This window comes from Aquarana catesbeiana, linkage group LG06 (assembly GCF_042186555.1).
Source record: "Aquarana catesbeiana isolate 2022-GZ linkage group LG06, ASM4218655v1, whole genome shotgun sequence".
Taxonomy (NCBI): Eukaryota; Metazoa; Chordata; class Amphibia; order Anura; family Ranidae; genus Aquarana; species Aquarana catesbeiana.
The window spans coordinates 250,054,972-250,075,135 of NC_133329.1; the positions used below are offsets into that span (position 1 = coordinate 250,054,972).

Genomic DNA, 20,164 nt, shown 5'->3' on the forward strand with positions numbered 1-20,164 from the left:
GGGTGGGGGACCCCACTGTTTCACCCTGTCCCCCCACCATCCGCACTAGCCCCCCCAACTGATTGGACCCACGGTGACACCTGTGGGAGCTGGCCTCCTTTTTCACCTGCAAATCGCTGCACCAAATCCCGCAGACCCCCCAGCAAGTCTTACAGCTGCGCCTCTGTCCCAGAATTGGCCGGCGGAGTGCCCGCCACCTTTGGGCCAGCTAGCATGGCTCTAGCAGCCACTGCAGCACCTCCATCCACTACACCCAACAACCCAACAGTGCAGCATTCAATGAAGTATTAGATAAAGCAGAGGACATACTGGGCAGACCAGAAATGCCCCCAACTGCCGCCGCTCCAGAATTGATTGGTGTTGTCCGATTCCTCCGAGCAGGACAGCACACTTTACGACCGCACTTCATGAGCCTGTTGATCTGGCATCTGCAGCATCCCAGGCGAGGAGGGCCTGGATGCCGTGGATCCCTGCCGTTGTTGGCCCCACCCACCAGCACTGGATCCACCCACCGCTGCACGTGCCCTCGCGAGTTGGGCCCTGTTCCCGATAGTCTGCTGCCTCTCTGCCCCATGTCTCACTGCTGGAGGACCCATCAGATCAGTGGAGCCGCCGGCCACATCCGGTAACGGCCCCCGCGGACGTGGTTGCGCTTCTCCCTCACCGAGGGGGAGGAATCTGCTGGCTCCTGACCTGTGTGACGAGCGGGCGGGGGAGAGGTGCGAAGGTGGCCCGTAGCCTAGCCCACCGAGCTCCGCCGACGGTGAGGATTCCAACCAGGACCCCCACCGGCGGAAGCCGATGGGCGCTTCAACGGGGGGCCTGACGGGTCCTGTGGGGGGCTCCTGACGTGGCATGAAGCTCTGGGGGGGGGGGGGGGGTCCTGGTGAAAAATGCTCTGGAGGCCTAGACCTCAGAGCCCGTGGAGACACCTGACCCCCCCCCCCCCCCCGCTGCTGATCCCAATGCTTGGTCCTGGAGCAGGGAGGATACTTGGCTGTGAAGCCACTCCAGTCCCCTGGTCGCGGCAGCCACCCTCAGCTAGGCCAGGATGTGGTCAATGTCGGCCATGGTGAGGAAAGCCAGCAGCATGGAAACTTCTTCCTCCTTTCTGCCCCAGCCTCTGCTGCCCGGAAGTCCCGCCTCCCCCTTAAATAAATAACGCCCCTCTCACTCTGACCATTTGCCAATCATACCATCCCCTTCCTTGCAAACTTCCCTGCTTTTAACCCATTGTTGTCTCCCCTTTACACACTGTCATGCCCGGCCCTGCACTATTTTCTCATTTTTCCCTTTCGCTTTGGGCCTCACTATATAAAACATAACGTGTGTACTGGTGTGAATGGATGTTTACAGTTAAAAAAAAAGGATACATTGCTTCAATTTAGAGGAAGGGAGGTTCCAGTGATTAAGCCGCCTGCCCCTCTGAAGATGGATTTCTGTGGCCTTAGACTCTCATAACAATACTACTTCAGCGTTCTTAGGATCTCAATATTCCAATGTGTCATTGCTCAGAAAGGACTACTTTATGATCACTCCCTGTCTATATGTTATCACAAGGAGGAATTTATTGATGTGTAAAACAGGTATATCTGAACAAACGCACACAACTAAGGTGAAAGGCAATGCATTGACATTTATTGCATTGTATATTGCTTGCCATATGGTAATATTGTATAGTGTCCGCCTCCTGGGCATGTTCTACCCAATCTCTTTCTCAATACCACCCTCCTCTAAAATATAACTTTGTGCCCACAGAAACATTACATTCACAATGCAACAGTAGTCTTGGTCCATTTCACTTATCCTTGGCAGCTTTTAAAGCAACCTGGTCAGCAAAAGTAAGCAGTACCCTGAAATGAAGGGGTTAAATATTAATCTATGATGCTGCCTGTGCAACTGAATGCCAGTCTGCGAAGCTGAAATCCAGCTTTCAGCTCTAACTGGTTCCCCCTGCTGACTTCCAGCCATTACAGGATGCCGTAGTGATGGAGAAGTTGGCAGGAGGAACCAGTGAGAGCTAGGGGCAACTGGAAGATTGTGATGTGTTGGAGGCCCATTCAAATTGAATGCGTCTCCTTGCTATAACACATTATCAAGCTGCAAAGATCTACATCTGGCCTTAAAGCCCAACAGCACTTGTGTGAGTAACCCAGCAGTTCGGATTCCTATAACAGTGTCTGTTTTCATATCCTCACAAGTAGCCAAATCATTTTGCCAAATCCTATTAACTCCACCTGCATATGTGTGGGTGCCTACAAAGCATGCCCTGCTGGAGGGATGTGAAGGCAGATTTGGGTAATACTGGGGTCAACCATTGCTCATTTACTGGTTCAGAATATAACACCAAACAAAACTGCAACTTACTAACCCCCAAATCCATGAAAAATGACTGCTAAAGCCCAACTGAAATAGATATTCCAGGAAATGATCTAAGCTTCCTGCACCATTATAATGGCACAGGAAACTGTGTGACATCAACAGAGCAGATAGACCTGTTTCAGCCTATCTGCGCCACCCATGCCAGTTTCTTTTTCAGAGTGAACTAGAAACTGTCCCGGGGTCGAGACCCGATTAACTGGAGATGCCAGCAGCTTTCAGTAAAGCAGAACTGCCGCAGATCCCCGCCAGGTTGAAAGCAATGTACAGGATGTGAACTGTCTGCAGACAGCTTGCATTCCTTTCTACACCCATGCAGCTATTACACTGCATTAGCGGAGTCTGCACAGCCCTGCTGTTCCCTTTCAATACCAGCAGAGCAGAGGGGAGGGAAAAAGGATAGGAGGATGCAGCTCCAGATGTACTATTCTGTGCTGTGTCTGTTACAAACATAGCACAGACTAGGGAGAAAATCACTCCTAATGAACAAAAGGGCTTGTGCCTCTTGGTAATTAGGAGCAGGATCTGCTTCGTCGCCTCAGCTTAGAAGAGGGGCGCAGTAATAGAGCCTGTGGTACTCTTTGTTACTTTGTGTCAGATAAGACATTATACTAATAACTTCCTTTTAGTTCACATTAATTAATCTCCTATTATGCAATCTATGAGAATACCAGAGTGACTGTACTGTCCTGTGTGCTCTGCAATCCAAAGCCAGCCATAGACGGATCGATTTTGCAGGAAAGAAAAATCGCTCGATTACGCCATCTCTCCCGCTGAGCCATTCTGTTCTCCCGATGGGGGGGGGGGGGGGGGGGGGGGCTGCATCCCCCGCCAGGAGAACGCAGTGATTACTGCTGGTGGCTATAACAGCCGCTAGCAATAATCACATATAAAATCTGACAGGCTGAATTTACCCAAGTTGATCAATCGATCAACTTGGGTACATTGAGCCTGACCATACATGGATCGAATCATCTATGGCCAGGTTTACTGACCACTGCAACAAGATAATCAATGTTATTCCCTTTACTTATCAGTGGTCATAATGTTATGGCTGATCAGCGTATGTAGGAGCATTGTGTTAAAGTGGAACTAAACTTACCTCCATCGGTCCTGTCCTTCGCTGGTGATGGCATCTTTTCCTGGATGCCAGTCTTCGGCCGTCTTCATGCACTGGAGCTTGTATGTCTCCTCAGCAATAAATAGCCTGCCTGCAGTTTGTCACAGTGGAAACTATTAGTTCTGCATAATATATATTATATTATATATATCTCACACATATACACAAATGTATTAGGAAGACTGCCTTTACATGCACGTGAACTTTAATAGCATCCCAGTCTTAGTCCATAGGGTTCAATATTGAGTTGGCCCACCCATAACAGCTTCAACTCTTCTGGGAAGGCTGTCCACAAAGTTTAGGAGTGTGTCTATTGGAATGTTTGACCATTCTTCCAGAAGCACATTTGTGAGGTCAGGCACTGATGTTGGACAAGAAAGCCTGGCTCGCAGTCTCCACTCCAATTCATCCCAAATGTGTTCTATCGGGTTGAGGTCAGGACTCTGTGAAGGCTGGTCAAGTTCCTCCACCCCAAAACTCGCTCATCCATGTCTTTATAGGCCTTGCTTTGTGCACTTTGTGCACTCCCCTCCGCCAAAATCATTTGGTGGAGGGGGGATTATGATGTGGGGTTGTTTTTCAGGGGTTGGGGTTGGGGCTGGGCCCTTAGTTCCATTGAAGGGAACTCTTAAGGTGTCAGCGTACCAAGACATTTTGGACAATTTCATGCTCCCAACTTTGTGGAAACAATTTAGGGATGGTCCCTTCCTGTTCCAACATGACTGCGCACCAGTGCACAAAGCAAGGTCCATAAAAAAGACATAGATGGAGTTTGAACACCTTTGAAAAGAATTAGAGACTGCGAGCCAGGCCTTCTCGTCCAACATCAGTGCCTGACCTCACAAATGCGCTTCGGAAGAATGGTCAAACATTCCCATAGACACACTCCTAAATCTGGTGGACAGCCTTCCCAGGAGAGTTGAAGCGGTTATAGCTGCAAAGAGTGGACCAACTCAATATTGAACCCTGCGGACTAAGACTGGGATGCCATTAAAGTTCATGTGCGTGTAAAGGCAGGTGTCCCAATACTTTTGACAATATAGTGTATATGCCTATGGTGGGCCTTTAACTACTTCAGCCCCGGAAGGTTTTACCCACTTTTTGACTAGGCCATTTTTTGCGATACGGCACTGCGTCGATTTAACTGACAAATGCGTGGTCGTGCGATGTTTTACCCAAATAAAATTGATGTCCTTTTTTTTCCCCACAAATAGAGCTTTCTTTGGAGGTATTTGATCACCTCTGTGGTTTTAATTTTTTGCGCTATAAACAACAATTTTGAAAAAAAAAAAAAAAACAATATTGTTTTAGTTTCTGCTAGAACGAATATCCAAAAAAAGACAAAAAAAAAACAAAAAAAAAAAAACAAAAAAAACAAACAAAAAAAAACAAAAAACAAAATTTCTTCATCAATCCAAAACAAAAATCCCAATAAGTGTATATTGATTGTCTTGGGCAAAAAGTTATTGCGTCTACAAACTACGGGATAGATTTAGGGACTTTTATTTTCTTACTGGTAATGGCGGCTTTCTGCAACATCTGCCACTAAGTGACACTTTTTGGGCACCATGCACTGATCCCTGTATAAATGACACTGGCAGGGAAGTGGTTAACACTAGGGTGCGATCAAGGGGTTAAATCTGTTCCCTGGGAGGTGTTTCTAACTGTGGGGGGAGTGGATTTAAAGAGATCGTGATTCAGCTTAGCTAAAACACGATCTCTCACTTTTCCTCATGGACAGATCAGCCGTGTTCTTTGTTTACATTAGCACACCGCTGATCCATCGCGGCAGCCGTCATGACAGCTGGACCTGCTGACTGGCTCCCGTTGTGTCCAATCACAGCGGGAGCAGCGCGTGCGTGCCCCCTAAATCATGTACAGGTACGCGATTTTGCGCACTAGGGCCGCCCTGCCGCAGTAAATGTACGTGGGGAGGTCGGGATGTGGTTAAAGTGATACTAAAGTCTCAGGGGGTTTTTTTGCTTAAAAATAAACATGTTAGACTTATCTGCTCTGTGCAGTGGTTTTGCATAGAGCAGCCCAGATTCTCCTCTTCTCAGGTCCCTCTTCAGCTCTCCTGGCCCCTCCCTCCTGAGGAGTGCCCCCACAGAAAACAGCTTGCTATGGGGGCACCCGAGCTGAGCTGCAGCTCCGTGTGTCCATTAAGACACAGAGCCCGGCTAGGCCCGCCCCCCCTCTCTCTCTCTCTCATTGGCTCACTGACTTTGATTGACAGCAGCGGGAGCCAATGGCGCTCTGCTGCTGTCTCAGCCAATGAGGAAGAGAATCCCAGCCAGCCAAGTCTCTCCTGCAACACCGCTGGGTAAAGATGGTGCTCAGGTAAGTATTAGGGGGGCTGTTGCACACAGAAGGTTTTTCACCCTAAAGTGTAAGTCCACCCTACACTAAAATCCCCGCATTTACAGACATCCACGATCTGACACTAACCTATCTAGCCCTGTAAAGAAGAAATCAGTATACATATCTTTTTTGAAGCCGATCCGGTCTCCAGCTGAGGAAGCTCTGCAGAGGACATAGTCCACAATGGCTTTGAAATTAAGGGGGAGTGACGCCACCCATAGACTTACTATGGGGTTTCTGTTGTCGGCTGTGTCCTCTGCACCCTGCTCCACAGCGAAGCCACAGCTGACAGCTCAGCGTGGGATCGGCTTCAAAAAAGCTATGCATTTCTTCTTTACAGGGCTAGAAGGGTTAGTGTTAGATCGTGGATGTCTGTAGATGCTGGGATTTTAGTGTTAGGGTGGACTTCTACTTTAATGCATAGATCTGGCTGATCGAAAAAAAAAACATTTAAATGTATAAACAGCTTTCACATAAGCTTTCACATAAGGTGGACTCCATTTTGATCAACAGGGGACCTGTCTGCCAATCAGAGCAGGCAGATGATGGGTCTGTTCAGTTTCTGCAGAGCAGCCAAAGATACAGCCCGCTCTCCTCTATGGCCGGGTTTATACATACAGACTCCACTGTCCATAGGAGTGAATGGACCTTCCGATCAGGTCCGCTGAAAAACAGGCAGGTGGACCTGATTTGAATGGCTGTGTGAAAGGGGCCTAACAAGTGTTTCTCCTCTTCCCTAGACAAAATAAGCTACCAACCCTTGCAGTGCAGGTGCAGCCCCACTGCAAGGGATGACTTTTCCTTGAGTTGGGCTTTAACCACTTCCCGCCCGGCCTATAGCAGAATGACGGCCCGGCGGTGGGTTCGTTATCCTGACTGGACGTTATTTGATGTCTTCCAGGATAACATGCCGGGGGCGCGCAGCGCAGCAATCTGCGGAGCTGTGTGTCAGTCTGACACACCACATCTCCAATCGTGGTATGGAGCCTCTGACAGAGGCTTCTTACCACATGATCAATCACAGCATGAACCAGGAAGTGCCGGTAAACGGCTTTCCTCGGTTCGCGCTGATGGGGAGAGCCAATCAGCAGCTCTCCCTGTCAAAGGGGGGGGGGGGGTCTGCACTGATAATCAGCACATTGATTACCAGCACAGCCCCCATGAGAGGTGCATATCATCTGCCAATCAGTGCCCCATCATTAACACCAGGCAGTGCCCATAAAAGTGCCAATCAGTGCCCACACAAGTGCCAGTGCCCCATCATTAACGCCTGTCAGTGCCATTCAGATGCCAATCAGTCATGCCTGTCAGTACCACCTCATCAGTGCTGCCTATCCAGTGCCATCTATCAGTGGCGCCTATCAGTGTCCGTCAGGGAATTAGAAAATAAAATTTTATAACAAAAACGAAGAAAAAAATATATATATTTTTTTTTCAAAAATGTGTCTTTGTTAGTTTGTTTAGCAAAAAATAAAAAACCCCAGAGGTGATCAAATACCACCAAAAGAAAGCTCTATTTGAGGGAAGAAAATTATAAAAATGTTGTTTGGGTACATTGATGGATGACCGCACAATTGTCAAAGTGCCACAGCGCTGAAAGCTAAAAATTGCCCCGGGCAGGAGAGGGGGAAAGTGCCCGGTATTGAAGTGGTTCTAAATTCTCAAAGTTTTTTACCTTCATGTATTCTATGCATGAAAATAAAAAAAAAAACCCTTCTGTGTGAAGCAGCCCCCCTAATACTTACCTGAGCTCCACTGCGATCCAGCGATGTGCACGAGAGCCTCGGCACTCCAGGGATTGTGTGTGAATGGACACGTGGGGCAGCAGCTCAGGAGCGAGCCTGCTTGGGTGCACCCACAGCACTTGGCTGGACAGAGAGGCCTGGAGTGCCAGTGGGGGACCCGAGAAGAGAAGGATCAGGGCTGCTCTGTGGAAAACCACTGCACAGAGCAGGTGAGTATAACAGGTTTGTGTTTTTTTTTTGTTTTTATTGGCTTTAGGGCTGTTCACACCACAAAAAACGCACTCCAGATCTGTTTCCGATGCAGGTGCGTTTGTTGCTGGAGTCCAGTGTGTTTTTGATGCTTTTTACTGCATTCTAATACAGACCAGTGCAGGAAAAATGCAGCATGTTCTACTTTTTTTCTGGAACTGGAAAGCACTGAAACTGACTGCACTGGTGTGCACTTTGCCATTGGAAACCATATAACCTACTTTCCAATGCAGAGAAAAAAAAAAAAAGGCACTGGACTGCATGTGGTGTGACTTGGCCCTTAAAGCGTTTGTTACCCCCAACATTTCACATTCCTGATTAGTGCCTGCTGTACCGTATACTTGCACAAAAAGTATCCTGTTCTCTTTGTATTGCTTCTTTTATCTGAAATCCCTGGTGTTCCTGCCAGTCCCTCTACTTTTCTATTAAAAACTGACCACACTAAGCAGGAGAATACACCATGCTCAGTTCTCTAGCTATGCTGGGAACTCAGTGTACTCTTTTCCACTCGTCAGACTTGTCCTGACACCCCCCCCCCCCATTTACTGGGAAGACTAGTGTGCTGTTGCTTCTCCTCCCCCAGCTCTTATGCAGCTGAGAGCAGAGGGAATGTGATCACTTATAGAAAAAAAATTAAAAGGAGGGAAAAAAAATGCATTTATATTGTTTATTTTTACAATACACGGATATTTTACCTTTCAATCCTATTTTAAACTGAATGGATGGTTTTAAAAAGGTGATTGCTTAAACACTTTAACCTTATTTTTGCAGATTTTAAAACGTTTGCCTAGAGTTCTGCTTTAAAGTGTCTGGACACACTTCCTATGATAACGGTCCATCTGTGAATACAATTCTGCATGATAATGATGTGTGTTGTCTATGAGGATAGTGTGTCAGGGAATGGAGAGTCTCCTGAGCTGTCAGATGAGCCTTGGTCGAGTCCAATGTGATGGGGGGGGGGGGGGAGAGGAGCAGGCGACGTGCTACCCCCCCATCCCTCGGCGGAGAGCCCGAGTGACGTCACGGCACACCCATCACCCCCCCCACACGTCCCTCTACTTACTTGTCCTCCTTGGCAGCCTTGGCCGGCTCTGCTTCCTCCGGAGCGCCCTTCTTCTCCGCCCCAGACTCGGCCGACTCGTCAGACTTGGAGCAGAATAGCCGGCTGGGGAGTCTCCTCATATCGGGCACCCAGAGCCTGTTGGCGCCGCTCCCTCCTCCTCGGTGTTCTCTGGAGGGACATGGCCCGGCTGTAGTGCGGAGAGCGGCAGAGCTCAGGATGAGAGGCCTCCTGGAGGTTGTCCTGAGCAGGTCTCTGAGCAGAGCCGAAACACCCGCACGGATCATCGTCACCACAGTGATAGCTCAGACCGTCTCCCGTACCAAGCTCTAGTAATCGCCGCTGCCTGTCCTTAGCGCCTTCTCATTGGTCGCTGTGTCCGCGGACAGGTTCGGGATTGGTGGGCTGTGTGACAGGAGAAGGGATGAGGAGCGGGCTGGGCTTATTTTCCTCTCTATAAAGTTTCAGCACGATGGAGCGCGCTGCTTCCTGCCCGGGGATGATGCTGTCAGAACCATCTAAGCTGCGTGCGCGCTTCTGTGCGCGTCCCCGGGGCCAATCGGTGTACTGGGCATGCGCCGATCACCGCCACCCAGACAGACACCGCGCATTCAAACCAGACTATGAATGTCATCGTGTGCTAAGACACATTTCCTCTGTCACAGATCTCTTTCCTAGAACTGTCAGCGCTCATCTAGGACTGTACATGTCACGAGAGCCATATTCCGTAATGTGTGCTGACATTTCATCATGGGCCACCCACACATACATGGGCATTTCATCATGGATCACCCACACATACATGGGCATTTCATCATGGATCACCCACACATACATGGGCATTTCATCATGGATCACCCACACATACATGGGCATTTCATCATGGATCACCCACATATACACGGGCATTTTATCATGGATCACCCACACATACATGGGCATTTCATCATGGATCACCCACACATACATGGGCATTTCATCATGGATCACCCACACATACATGGGCATTTCATCATGGGCCACCCACACATACATGGGCATTTCATCATGGGCCACCCACACATACATGGGCATTTCATCATGGGCCACCCACACATACATGGACATTTCATCATGGATCACCCACACATACATGGGCATTTCATCATGGATCACCCACATATACATGGACATTTCATCATGGATCACCCACACATACATGGGCATTTCATCATGGATCACCTACACATACATGGGCATTTCATCATGGATCACCCACACATACATGGGCATTTCATCATGGATCACCCACACATACATGGGCATTTCATCATGGATCACCCACATATACACGGGCATTTTATCATGGATCACCCACACATACATGGGCATTTCATCATGGATCACCCACACATACATGGGCATTTCATCATGGATCACCCACACATACATGGGCATTTCATCATGGGCCACCCACACATACATGGGCATTTCATCATGGGCCACCCACACATACATGGGCATTTCATCATGGGCCACCCACACATACATGGACATTTCATCATGGATCACCCACACATACATGGGCATTTCATCATGGATCACCCACATATACATGGACATTTCATCATGGATCACCCACACATACATGGACATTTCATCATGGATCACCCACACATACATGGGCATTTCATCATGGATCACCTACACATACATGGGCATTTCATCATGGATCACCCACATATACATGGGCATTTTATCATGGATCACCCACACATACATGGGCATTTCATCATGGATCACCCACACATACATGGGCATTTCATCATGGATCACCCACACATACATGGGCATTTCATCATGGGCCACCCACACATACATGGACATTTCATCATGGATCACCCACACATACATGGACATTTCATCATGGATCACCCACACATACATGGACATTTCATCATGGGCCACCCACACATACATGGACATTTCATCATGGATCACCCACACATACATGGACATTTCATCATGGGGCACCCGCACATATATGGACATTTCATCATGGGCCTTCCACACATACATGGACATTTCATCATGGATCACCCACACATACATGGACATTTCATCATGGATCACCCACACATACATGGACATTTCATCATGGGCCACCCACACATACATGGACATTTCATCATGGATCACCCACACATACATGGACGTTTCATCATGGGGCACCCGCACATATATGGACATTTCATCATGGGCCTTCCACACATATATAGACATTTCACCATGGGCCACCCACACATACATAGACATTTCATGATGGGGCACCTGCACATACATGGACATTTCATGATGGGCCATCCACACATACATGGACATTTCATGATGGGCCACCCACACATACATGGACATTTTATCATGGGCCACTCACACATACATGGACATTTTATCATGGGCCACTCACACATACATGGACATTTCAGCACACAAGAAAAGAACCACAAAACGTGTATTAAACCATATCTACATCATATCAATACAGAACCCCAATAACATCTAAATGAGGGACACCTCAAAGCTTTATATATACACCCATCAGTCATATTATTATGACCACCCACCTAGTATTGAGTAGGTCCTCCTTTTTCAGCCAAAACAGCTGTGATCTATCAAGGCATGGATGCCACTAGACCTCTGAAGGTATGCTGAGGTGTCTGTCACCAAGTCGTCAGTAGCAGGGTCCTGAAGTCCTGTAAGCTGCGAGGTGAGGCCTCCATAGATCGGACGTTTTTTCCCACACATCCCACAGATGCTCGATGGTTTGATATCTGGACAATCTGGAGGCCAAGTCAACACCCCAAACTCGTTCTTGTGTTCCTCCAACCATTCTTGAATTCATCAGACCAGGCCACCTTCTTCCATTGCTCTGTGGACCAGTTCTGCAGCCCACAAGCCCATTGTAAGCACTTTTGGCTGTGGACACGAGTGTGCACTGGAGCCCATACAGCCGCTACGTAACTTTTCCAAGTTCAAGAAATCAGCTATTAATGATGCACCTTGCCCATCCCCCAGCTGCTTTGTGTCCCTTGTACTGCAGTCTCCTGGAAGATGTGATGTTATTATCCCAGGAGGCTGTAGAACCAGGGACATGTCATTCTGGCCTAGGCTATAATACACACACAGAAAAAACTACACAGATGCAAGAGGGGGGATGGGGGGATTTGACAGGGAAAACTCAGTTTTTGGAGATTAAGGCCCCTTTCACACTGTGTCGGTGGTAAAACAGCGCTATTTTTAGCGCTGTTTTACCGCGGTATTCGGCCGCTAGCGGTGCGGTTTTAACCCCCCACTGGCGGCCGAAAAAGGGTTAAAACCCCTCGTATAGCGCGGCTATAGCCACGGTATTACCGTGGTATAGCCGCGCTGTCCCATTGATTTCAATGGGCAGGAGCGGTGAATACACCGCTCCAAAGATGCGGCTGACAGGAGATTTTTTCTTCTCCTGCCAGCGCACTGCTTCAGTGTGAAAACCCTCGGGCTTTCACACTGAACAAACAGCGAAGGCTGTTTAGGGGCGGTTTGCAGGCGGTATTTTTAGCGCAATAACGCCTGCAAACCGCCCCAGTGTGAAAGGGGCCAAAGTGAAACTAAACCCTCCTATCGTTTTCAGCCAAGGAAACTGCCATCTTAGCCCCTTAGTTCATTTGAGAGCAAAAGCAAATGTGACAGTTATCATTGGGAATCCGTTAAATCCAAAGTGTTTAGTTCAGCTTTAAAGCAGAATTAAACCCTCCTATCGCTTTCAGCCAATGAAGCTGACATCTTTGATCTTCAACTGCCATGACACTGCACATGTGACAGTTATGATATTCACTGTGTGATTGTTTGACAGTTCATTTGAGAGCAGAAGCAAACCTGACAGTTATCGTTGGGAAACTGTTAAATCAAAAGTATTTAGTTCAGGTTTAACCAGTTCCCTAGTGCCGTATAGTAAAATGACGGCAGCAGGAACCCTTCCTCCCTCCGGGTGGGCATCATATGACGTCCTTGGTTTCCCGGCATTGTGGAGAGCGCGCGTGCCGCATCACTGGGAACCCGATGCGCGTGCACTGCGGCCGCAATGTCCGCCAGACACCCACGATTGCTCATCACAGAGCAGGGACGTGGATCTGTGTGTGTAAACACACAGATCTATGTCCTGTCATGGGAGAGAACTGATCGTATGTTCCTTTTACAGAGGAACACCGATCAGTCTCTTCTCTTCATCAGTCCCCTCCCCCCACAGTTAGAATCACTCCCTAGGACACACATTTAACCCCTGCAGCGCCCCCTAGTGTTAACCCCTTCCCTGCCAGTCACATTTATACAGTAATCAGTGCATTTTTCATAGCACCGATCACTTTATAAATGTCAGTTGTCCCAAAATAGTGTCAAAAGTGTCCGATCTGTCCGCCGCAATGTCACAGTCACAATAAAAATCACAGATCACCGCCATTAGTAGTAAAAAGAAAAAAATATAATAAAAATGACACATCTATCCCCTATTTTGTAGACGCTATAACTTTTGCGCAAACCAATCAATATATGCTTATTGGGATTTTTTTTTACCAAAAATATGTAGAAGAAATATATTGGCCTAAACTGAGGAAAAAAATGTTTTTTTTTTTTAAAAATGTGTTTTTTTCAAAATTTTGCTTTTTATGTTCATAGCACAAAAAATAAAAAACGCAGAGGTGATCAAATACCACCAAAAGAAAGCTCTATTTCTGGGGAAAAAATGATCAAAATTTAATTTGGGTACAACTTCGCATGACCGCGCAATTGTCATTCAAAATGTGACAGCACTGAAAGCTGAAAATTGGCCTGGGCAGGAAGGGGGTGGAAATGCCCTGTATTGAAGTGGTTAAAGCAGAACTAAACCCTCCTATCATTTTAGCCAAGGAAGCTGTTTCCTTGGCCCTGTTTTATTTTTAACTGCCATGGTACTGCATATGTGATCAGTTATGATATCCTCCATGTGATTGTTTGACAGTTTGTGACATTTGAGTGCAAAAGGAAATCTGACAGTTATCACTGGGGAAACAGTTAAATCCAAAGTGTTTAGTTCAGCTTTAAAGCGAAACGAAATCCTCCTATCGTTTTTCAGCCAAGGAAGCTGCCATCTTGGCCTCTGTTTGATCCTCAACTGCCATGATGTTGCATGTGTGATCAGTTAAGACACCAGCCATTGGATGGTTTGACAGTTTGGTTGAGATCACAAGCGATGTGACCGTTACATTTCCAACACCTGTAGGGAATTTAACTTTTTGAGACTGTTAAATCGATGGGTTTCTTTCCACTTTGAGGCTAGGTTCACACTGCTGCAGTGCGATTTTACCGCGATTTTACCGCGAATTTACCGCGATTTTACCGCGAATTTACCGCGATTTTACCGCGAATTTCAGGAGTTGGATATAGCTGCGATTGATAGTCTAGCCAATGGAATCATAATGTAAAAAAAAAAAGGGTCTTAACTTCCTGTGTACTTCCTGGTTTTTGTGGAGAGTAGTGTGGTGGAATTCGCACATATGTGAACCAATCAATGCGATTCAAGAACGATTTACATTGATGTCTATGGAGACTAAATTCGCAACGCAACGCAGTAAACTCGCACAGGACCTTTTTTTCACGCAGGTTATATTCGCAACGCGTCGATGTGAACGGCACTAATGTTAATCTATGTAATTTAAATGACTTGCGAATTTGAGCGATCGCAACGGCTCAAATTCGCAATAGAATTCGCAGCAGTGTGAACCTAGCCTAAGGCTCGGTTCACATAAGTTCAGCCACAGTTTCCTTACGATCTTTCATAGGAGTCCAGTGCGGTTTTGTTCACAGGTTCAGGTGCAAATTTTTAAAGTGTATGACACTTGAGTTCGCACCTGAACCGGACCTAAAATCATACAGGACACTTTTTAAAAACAGACTGCGGGCGTCCCAGACTTATGTGAACCGGCTCCATAGAAAGCCAGTTCGGTTCACATGTCATGCAAATCAGATGCAGTTCAAAACACATAGGAATTTTATATATGTGAACAGAGCCTAAAGTGGAACAGGACTCCCCTCAGCTCCCGCCACACTGCTGACATCTTCAGGCAGCTGGCTTCCAGGTTCTCCATCTCCGACTGCTGTCATTGGCTGAGTGGGGATGACGTCACTCCGGAGTTAAGTCACATTCGCTATTGCTGAAGTTGTAAAGTGAGCTGTGCATGCGCGGCTTACTGTACAAGAGTGGAAAGGCAGGTAAGTAGCTTTTTTTTTTAAAGATATTTTTATTGTTTTATGACATAGACATAAAAAAAAAAAGGGCACAAACAAAAACTACAACACCGATAACAGAATGCTCCTAATCCAGCATATCATGAAAATCCAGGCAGTGTACAATAATAAACTAGATATTACATCTACCAGTCGATATAAACATCAACAGAAGAGTAAGCGATATGGTTTTTAAACATTATGGGCATAACAGAAGTTCCTGTTTAACACTCGCAAAGGTAAGTTGATATAGAGGCAGGGAATCATTGACAAGTTTCAGCCACATATTCCGCGTTGGGGTCTCTGACCCTTTCCACGTCAGCAGGAGGGACTTCCTCGCATAGAAATAGAGGATGCGAAGTAGTCTCTTAGCCTGAGGCTGGACAGCAAGGGCACCAAATATGCCCAGTAGGCAGTTTTTAGAGTGCACTATATTTGGCAAACCCAGTGCAGAAGATACCCTGTTTCCCCCAAAATAAGACCTAGCGTGATTGTCGGTTATGCTTGCAATATAAGCCCTACCCCCCAAATAAGCCCTAATTAAAGCCCTTGTAGGTCTTATTTTCAGGGTAGGGCTTATTTTAGGGGAAACAGGGTAGGGCTTATTTGGGGGGTAGGTCTTATATTGCAGCCATCACCGACAATCACTCTAGGTCAATGTTTCTCAACTCCAGTCCTCAAGGCGCACCAACAGGTCATGTTTTCAGGATTTCCACTATTTTGCACAGGTGATTTGATCAGTTTCACTGCCTTAGTAATTACTAAAGCTGTTTAATCTGAGGGAAGTCCTGAAAACATGACCTGTTGGTGCGCCTTGAGGACTGGAGTTGAGAAACACTGCTCTAGGTTTTATTTTCGGGGAAACAGGGTATGAAGGAGCCTATATCAACCCAGGAGTCATGTACCAGTGGACAAGTCCAAAAGCATGTTCGAGTTGTGATCCCTTTAAGGGGGACAGTTTCAGGGCTCTGTGGTACTCAGGGATTCTCACCCATACAGGGTGAGGTGTCCTGGGTTAAGTTTGACTGGAGAGGACTGACTTCCAGCACTCTCAAGATTGCTACATTTATATTAGGGACCCAGTATTTCGAAGGTTCAAAGAGACTCAGGGGGGAAGAGCCTTCAAACCCTGACTATCAGGACTTTGGTCCCAAAAGGGTTAAGTCCCAGGTGAGTGAGGCTTGAAAGGAAACAGAGGGAAATCAGCACCTGTGTCAAGGAAGTAAGTGGAAGAAAGAGAGAGAGTCACAAGCTGTGCAGCAAGTGTGAGCTCTCAGCCAAACGAAGACACGGCTGCTGTGTGGCCTGCCTTGCACCCCTACTTGGAAGAGCCTAGCAGAGCCTTGCATGGGACCAAAGACTAGCGGTGAGCCTGCTGTTTAATTACCACTACCAGGATTTGGACTGTTTATTTACTTTGGCTGAAGTAAGCTGTCATTTTGTTTAGTTGCGATTAAAATAAAATTTTTAATTTCATCAAACTGGCTGCCGGTTATTACAGAGCTACCCCAGTTTACAGCTCTTAAAGTGATACTAAAGTCTTTTTAAAAAAATAAATAAATATGTCATACTTACCAGTTCTGTGCAGTGAATTTGCACAGAGCAGCCCAGATCCCCCTCTTCTCGGGTCCCCCGCTGGCCCTTCTGGCCCCTACATCCTGCCAAGTGCCCCCATAGCAAGCAGCTTGCTATGGGAGCACTTGAGCCGAGCTGCTGCTCTGTGTTTACATTCAGCCGTGTCTCGGCCTCGCCCCCTCTCTCCTCTCATTGGCTCACTGACTTTTGTCTTGGCCAATGAGGAGGGAAAGTCCCGGACAGCCAAGATCCTTGTGCAACATCATTGGATCGAGATGGGGTTCAGGTAAATATTAGGGGGGGCTGAGGGTTTTTTTTTTATCTTAAAACCTTCTGACTTTAGAACCATAACCTGCAGGGAGAAGAATTTTTTTGTGGTTTACTATCGCTTTACAGGGAATTTTATAAAGTATTATAACAGAGTTAACTCTTTTGGGAGTTAAAGTGATTGTAAGCCCCGATCGTCCTCTTCTAGGGTCCCTCGGCGGCTCTTGCAGCTCCTCCCCGCATCAGATAACACAGTAGGAGAAGCGCTCCCCCGGGGGGGGGGGGGGGTTATTTTGCAGGCGCGCTCCCGAGTCCAGCATTCGGCATCATAAACGCAAATGCCGGACTCGGCCCCGCCTCCAGGCGCCCGCATCATTGGATTTGATTGACAGCAGTGGGAGCCAGTGGCTGCACTGCTATCAATCTATCCAATCAAGAGCCGGGATCCTGTGCAGAGAGGGATAGCGCGTCTCCGCCGAGGGAAATACGGGGCTTAGGTAAGTAGAACGGGGGGACCAGTCACTGCCAGGTGTTTTATCACCTTAATGCATAGGATGCATTAAGGTGAAAAAACACGATGGTTTACAACCCCTTTAAGTTCTGCATTAAAGTGGTTGTAAAGGCACAAAGTTTTTTACCTTCATACATTTTATGCATGAAAGTAAGAAACATTCTGTGTGCAGAAGCCCCCCTAATACTTACCTGAGCCCCATCTCAGTTCAGTGAAGTCTAGTGTCCAGTGATGTCCAGTGCCCAGCCTGTGGACTTAGTGTACCTGGATTTTGCAAAGGCATTCGATACAGTCCCCATAAGCGCTTAATCTACAAGCTGAGGTCCGCAGGCGTGGACCATAAGGTCTGTTCTTGGGTAAAAAATTGGTTACAGGGGCGTGTCCAAAGGGTGGTGATAAATAACATGTACTCAGACTGGTTTGGAGTGGTAAGTGGGGTAGCCCAAGCTTCTGTCTTGGGACCAATTCTATTCAATTTATTCATAAATTTTATAGAGGAAGGGATAAATAGCTCAATCTCAGTTTTAGCGGATGACACAAAAATAAGCAGGGTAATAACTGCACATCAGGATATAGAAATTTTACAGAAAGACCTGAACAAAATAATGGAGTGGGCAAATACATGGCAAATGAGGTTTAATGTGGTAAAAAGGAACGTAATGCATTTGGGGCAAAAAACATTAATGCAAACTACACACTAGGGGGAGAACCGCTGGGGGAATCAAGGATGGCAAAAGATCTGGGGGTCCTAGTAGATGACAGACTGAGCAATAGCATGCAATGTCAAGCTGCAGCTACCAAAGCCGACAGAATATTAGCATGCATAAAAAAGGGATATACTCCAGAGATAAAACTATAATCCTGCCACTTTATAAAACTCTGGTTAGGCCACATCTGGAGTATTGTGTCCAGTTCTGGTCACCAGTCTTTAGAAGGATTGTGCTGGAACAGGCATCAAAACTAATAAAGGGACTGGAGGACCTTGATTTACGACTGCAAACACTAAAGCCCCATACACACTATCAGATTTTACCAAAACCATATAATATGAGGTCAAACCTTAGGAGTTTCAATTTGTATGCAATCAGGCAGGCCCTTGCACTACATCGTTTTGGTGAATCTGAAGACAAAAATCAGCAGAAAATCTGATAGTGTGTATGGGGCTTAAGTCTTTTCTCGATGGAGAAACGATGCTTGAGAGGGGACATGATAGCGATTTACAAATACCTCAATGGCGATCCCTGCATAGGAAGAAAACTATTCAGTCTCAAGGAGTGTAAGAGGACACGGGGCACACAATGAAATTGGAGGAGAAGCAGTTTAACCTTAAACTGCGCAGGGAGTTTTTCACTGTCAAGGTAAAAAGGATGTGGAACTCTCTTCCACAATTGGTGGTAGCTGCAGGGAGTATGGATTTTTTTTTTTAAAAACTCTTGGATGTGCATCTTACAGAGCACAACATATAGGGAAATAGGAAATAATTATAGACGCTTACACAAGTACACCTATACAGGTTGAACTGCATGGACTATTGTCTTTATTCAACCTTACCTACTATGTAACCATGTTCAGGAGAGCCTTGTCTTACCGGGGACTCACACTCCTGATTGGCTTTTGTGCAAAACTACTGCAGAGAGCAGGTAAGTATGACATGTTTGTTATTTTTTTTAAACAAAAAAAAAACAAGACTTTAGTATCACTTTAATAATGCAAGTGCTATAGTAGAGTAAAGATGGCCATTGATGGATCAAAATCCATCTGGTTCAGCAGGGACTGGCCAAATTTCAATCCATCTATGGCCCTTCCTGTTTGAGAGGCGTCAACCTAGTGATTAATTTCTCTCGAACGGGACTGTTGGAAAATTTGTAGTACTGATCGGTGTATTCTGGCAGTGGGGGAGTCCCGCTGCCAGGGGAGGATTCCTCCATCCACTTCAAATGTATAGATGGGGCAGTCTATAAATTTTTTTTTATCACCTGGCTGGCTGATCAAAAAAAAAAAAAAAAAAAAAAACATGAATCGTCTATGGCCAGCGATATACACACATTACACTATATTTACATTACTTATCAAGGTGATGGGTTATGTTGAAAGGGAAGTTATCTTATCAGAACTAATAGTCCTGTTCAACAGAAAGGGCTTGTTTACAAGATCATGCAAGAGATTGTCACATAGGAACAGCCAACAGGAAGGTGAGCAACTCCCAGATTATTTCTCACAGCCAACCTAATTTCATTTTCAAAACAAGTTACAGTGAATCTAGAGGTTAAAGCGGGGGGTCCACCTACATCAGCTAAAAAAAAAATATTAAAAGCCAGCAGCTACAAATACTGCAGCTGCTGACTTTTAATACATGGCCACTTACCTGTCCCAGGGTCCAGCGATGTCGGCAGGCGCCGCCATCCTAGGTGAGGGAATCAGGAAGTGAAGCGTTGCGGCTTCACTTCCCGGTTCCCTACTGCGCATGCGCGAGTCGCGCTGCGCATCGTAACCGGTCCCCGCTCTCTCCTGGGAGCTGTGTGTTTCCCAGGAGACAGCGCGGAGGGACAGGAAGAGGCATAGACTCCCATGGGAGTCTATGCCGGAAGTGGGTGCAAATACCTGTCTTAGACAGGTAT

General features: G+C 46.7%; 1 protein-coding gene across 3 annotated transcripts in view; it reads right to left on the reverse strand.

Moving 5' to 3' along the window:
* Nucleotides 1–9,476, reverse strand: part of GLS (glutaminase) — a 210,391-nt gene extending 200,915 nt beyond the window's left edge. For 2 of the 3 annotated variants that reach the window (XM_073633169.1, XM_073633168.1), the window contains exon 1: nt 8,918–9,476. In XM_073633169.1, coding sequence (XP_073489270.1) covers nt 8,918–9,201 — 284 coding nt within the window. In that variant the 5' untranslated portion in view covers nt 9,202–9,476. The remainder of the gene's footprint in view (nt 1–8,917) is intronic. The other variant, XM_073633167.1, reaches the window with a different exon arrangement.
* Between the last annotated feature and the right edge of the window lie 10,688 nt (nt 9,477–20,164).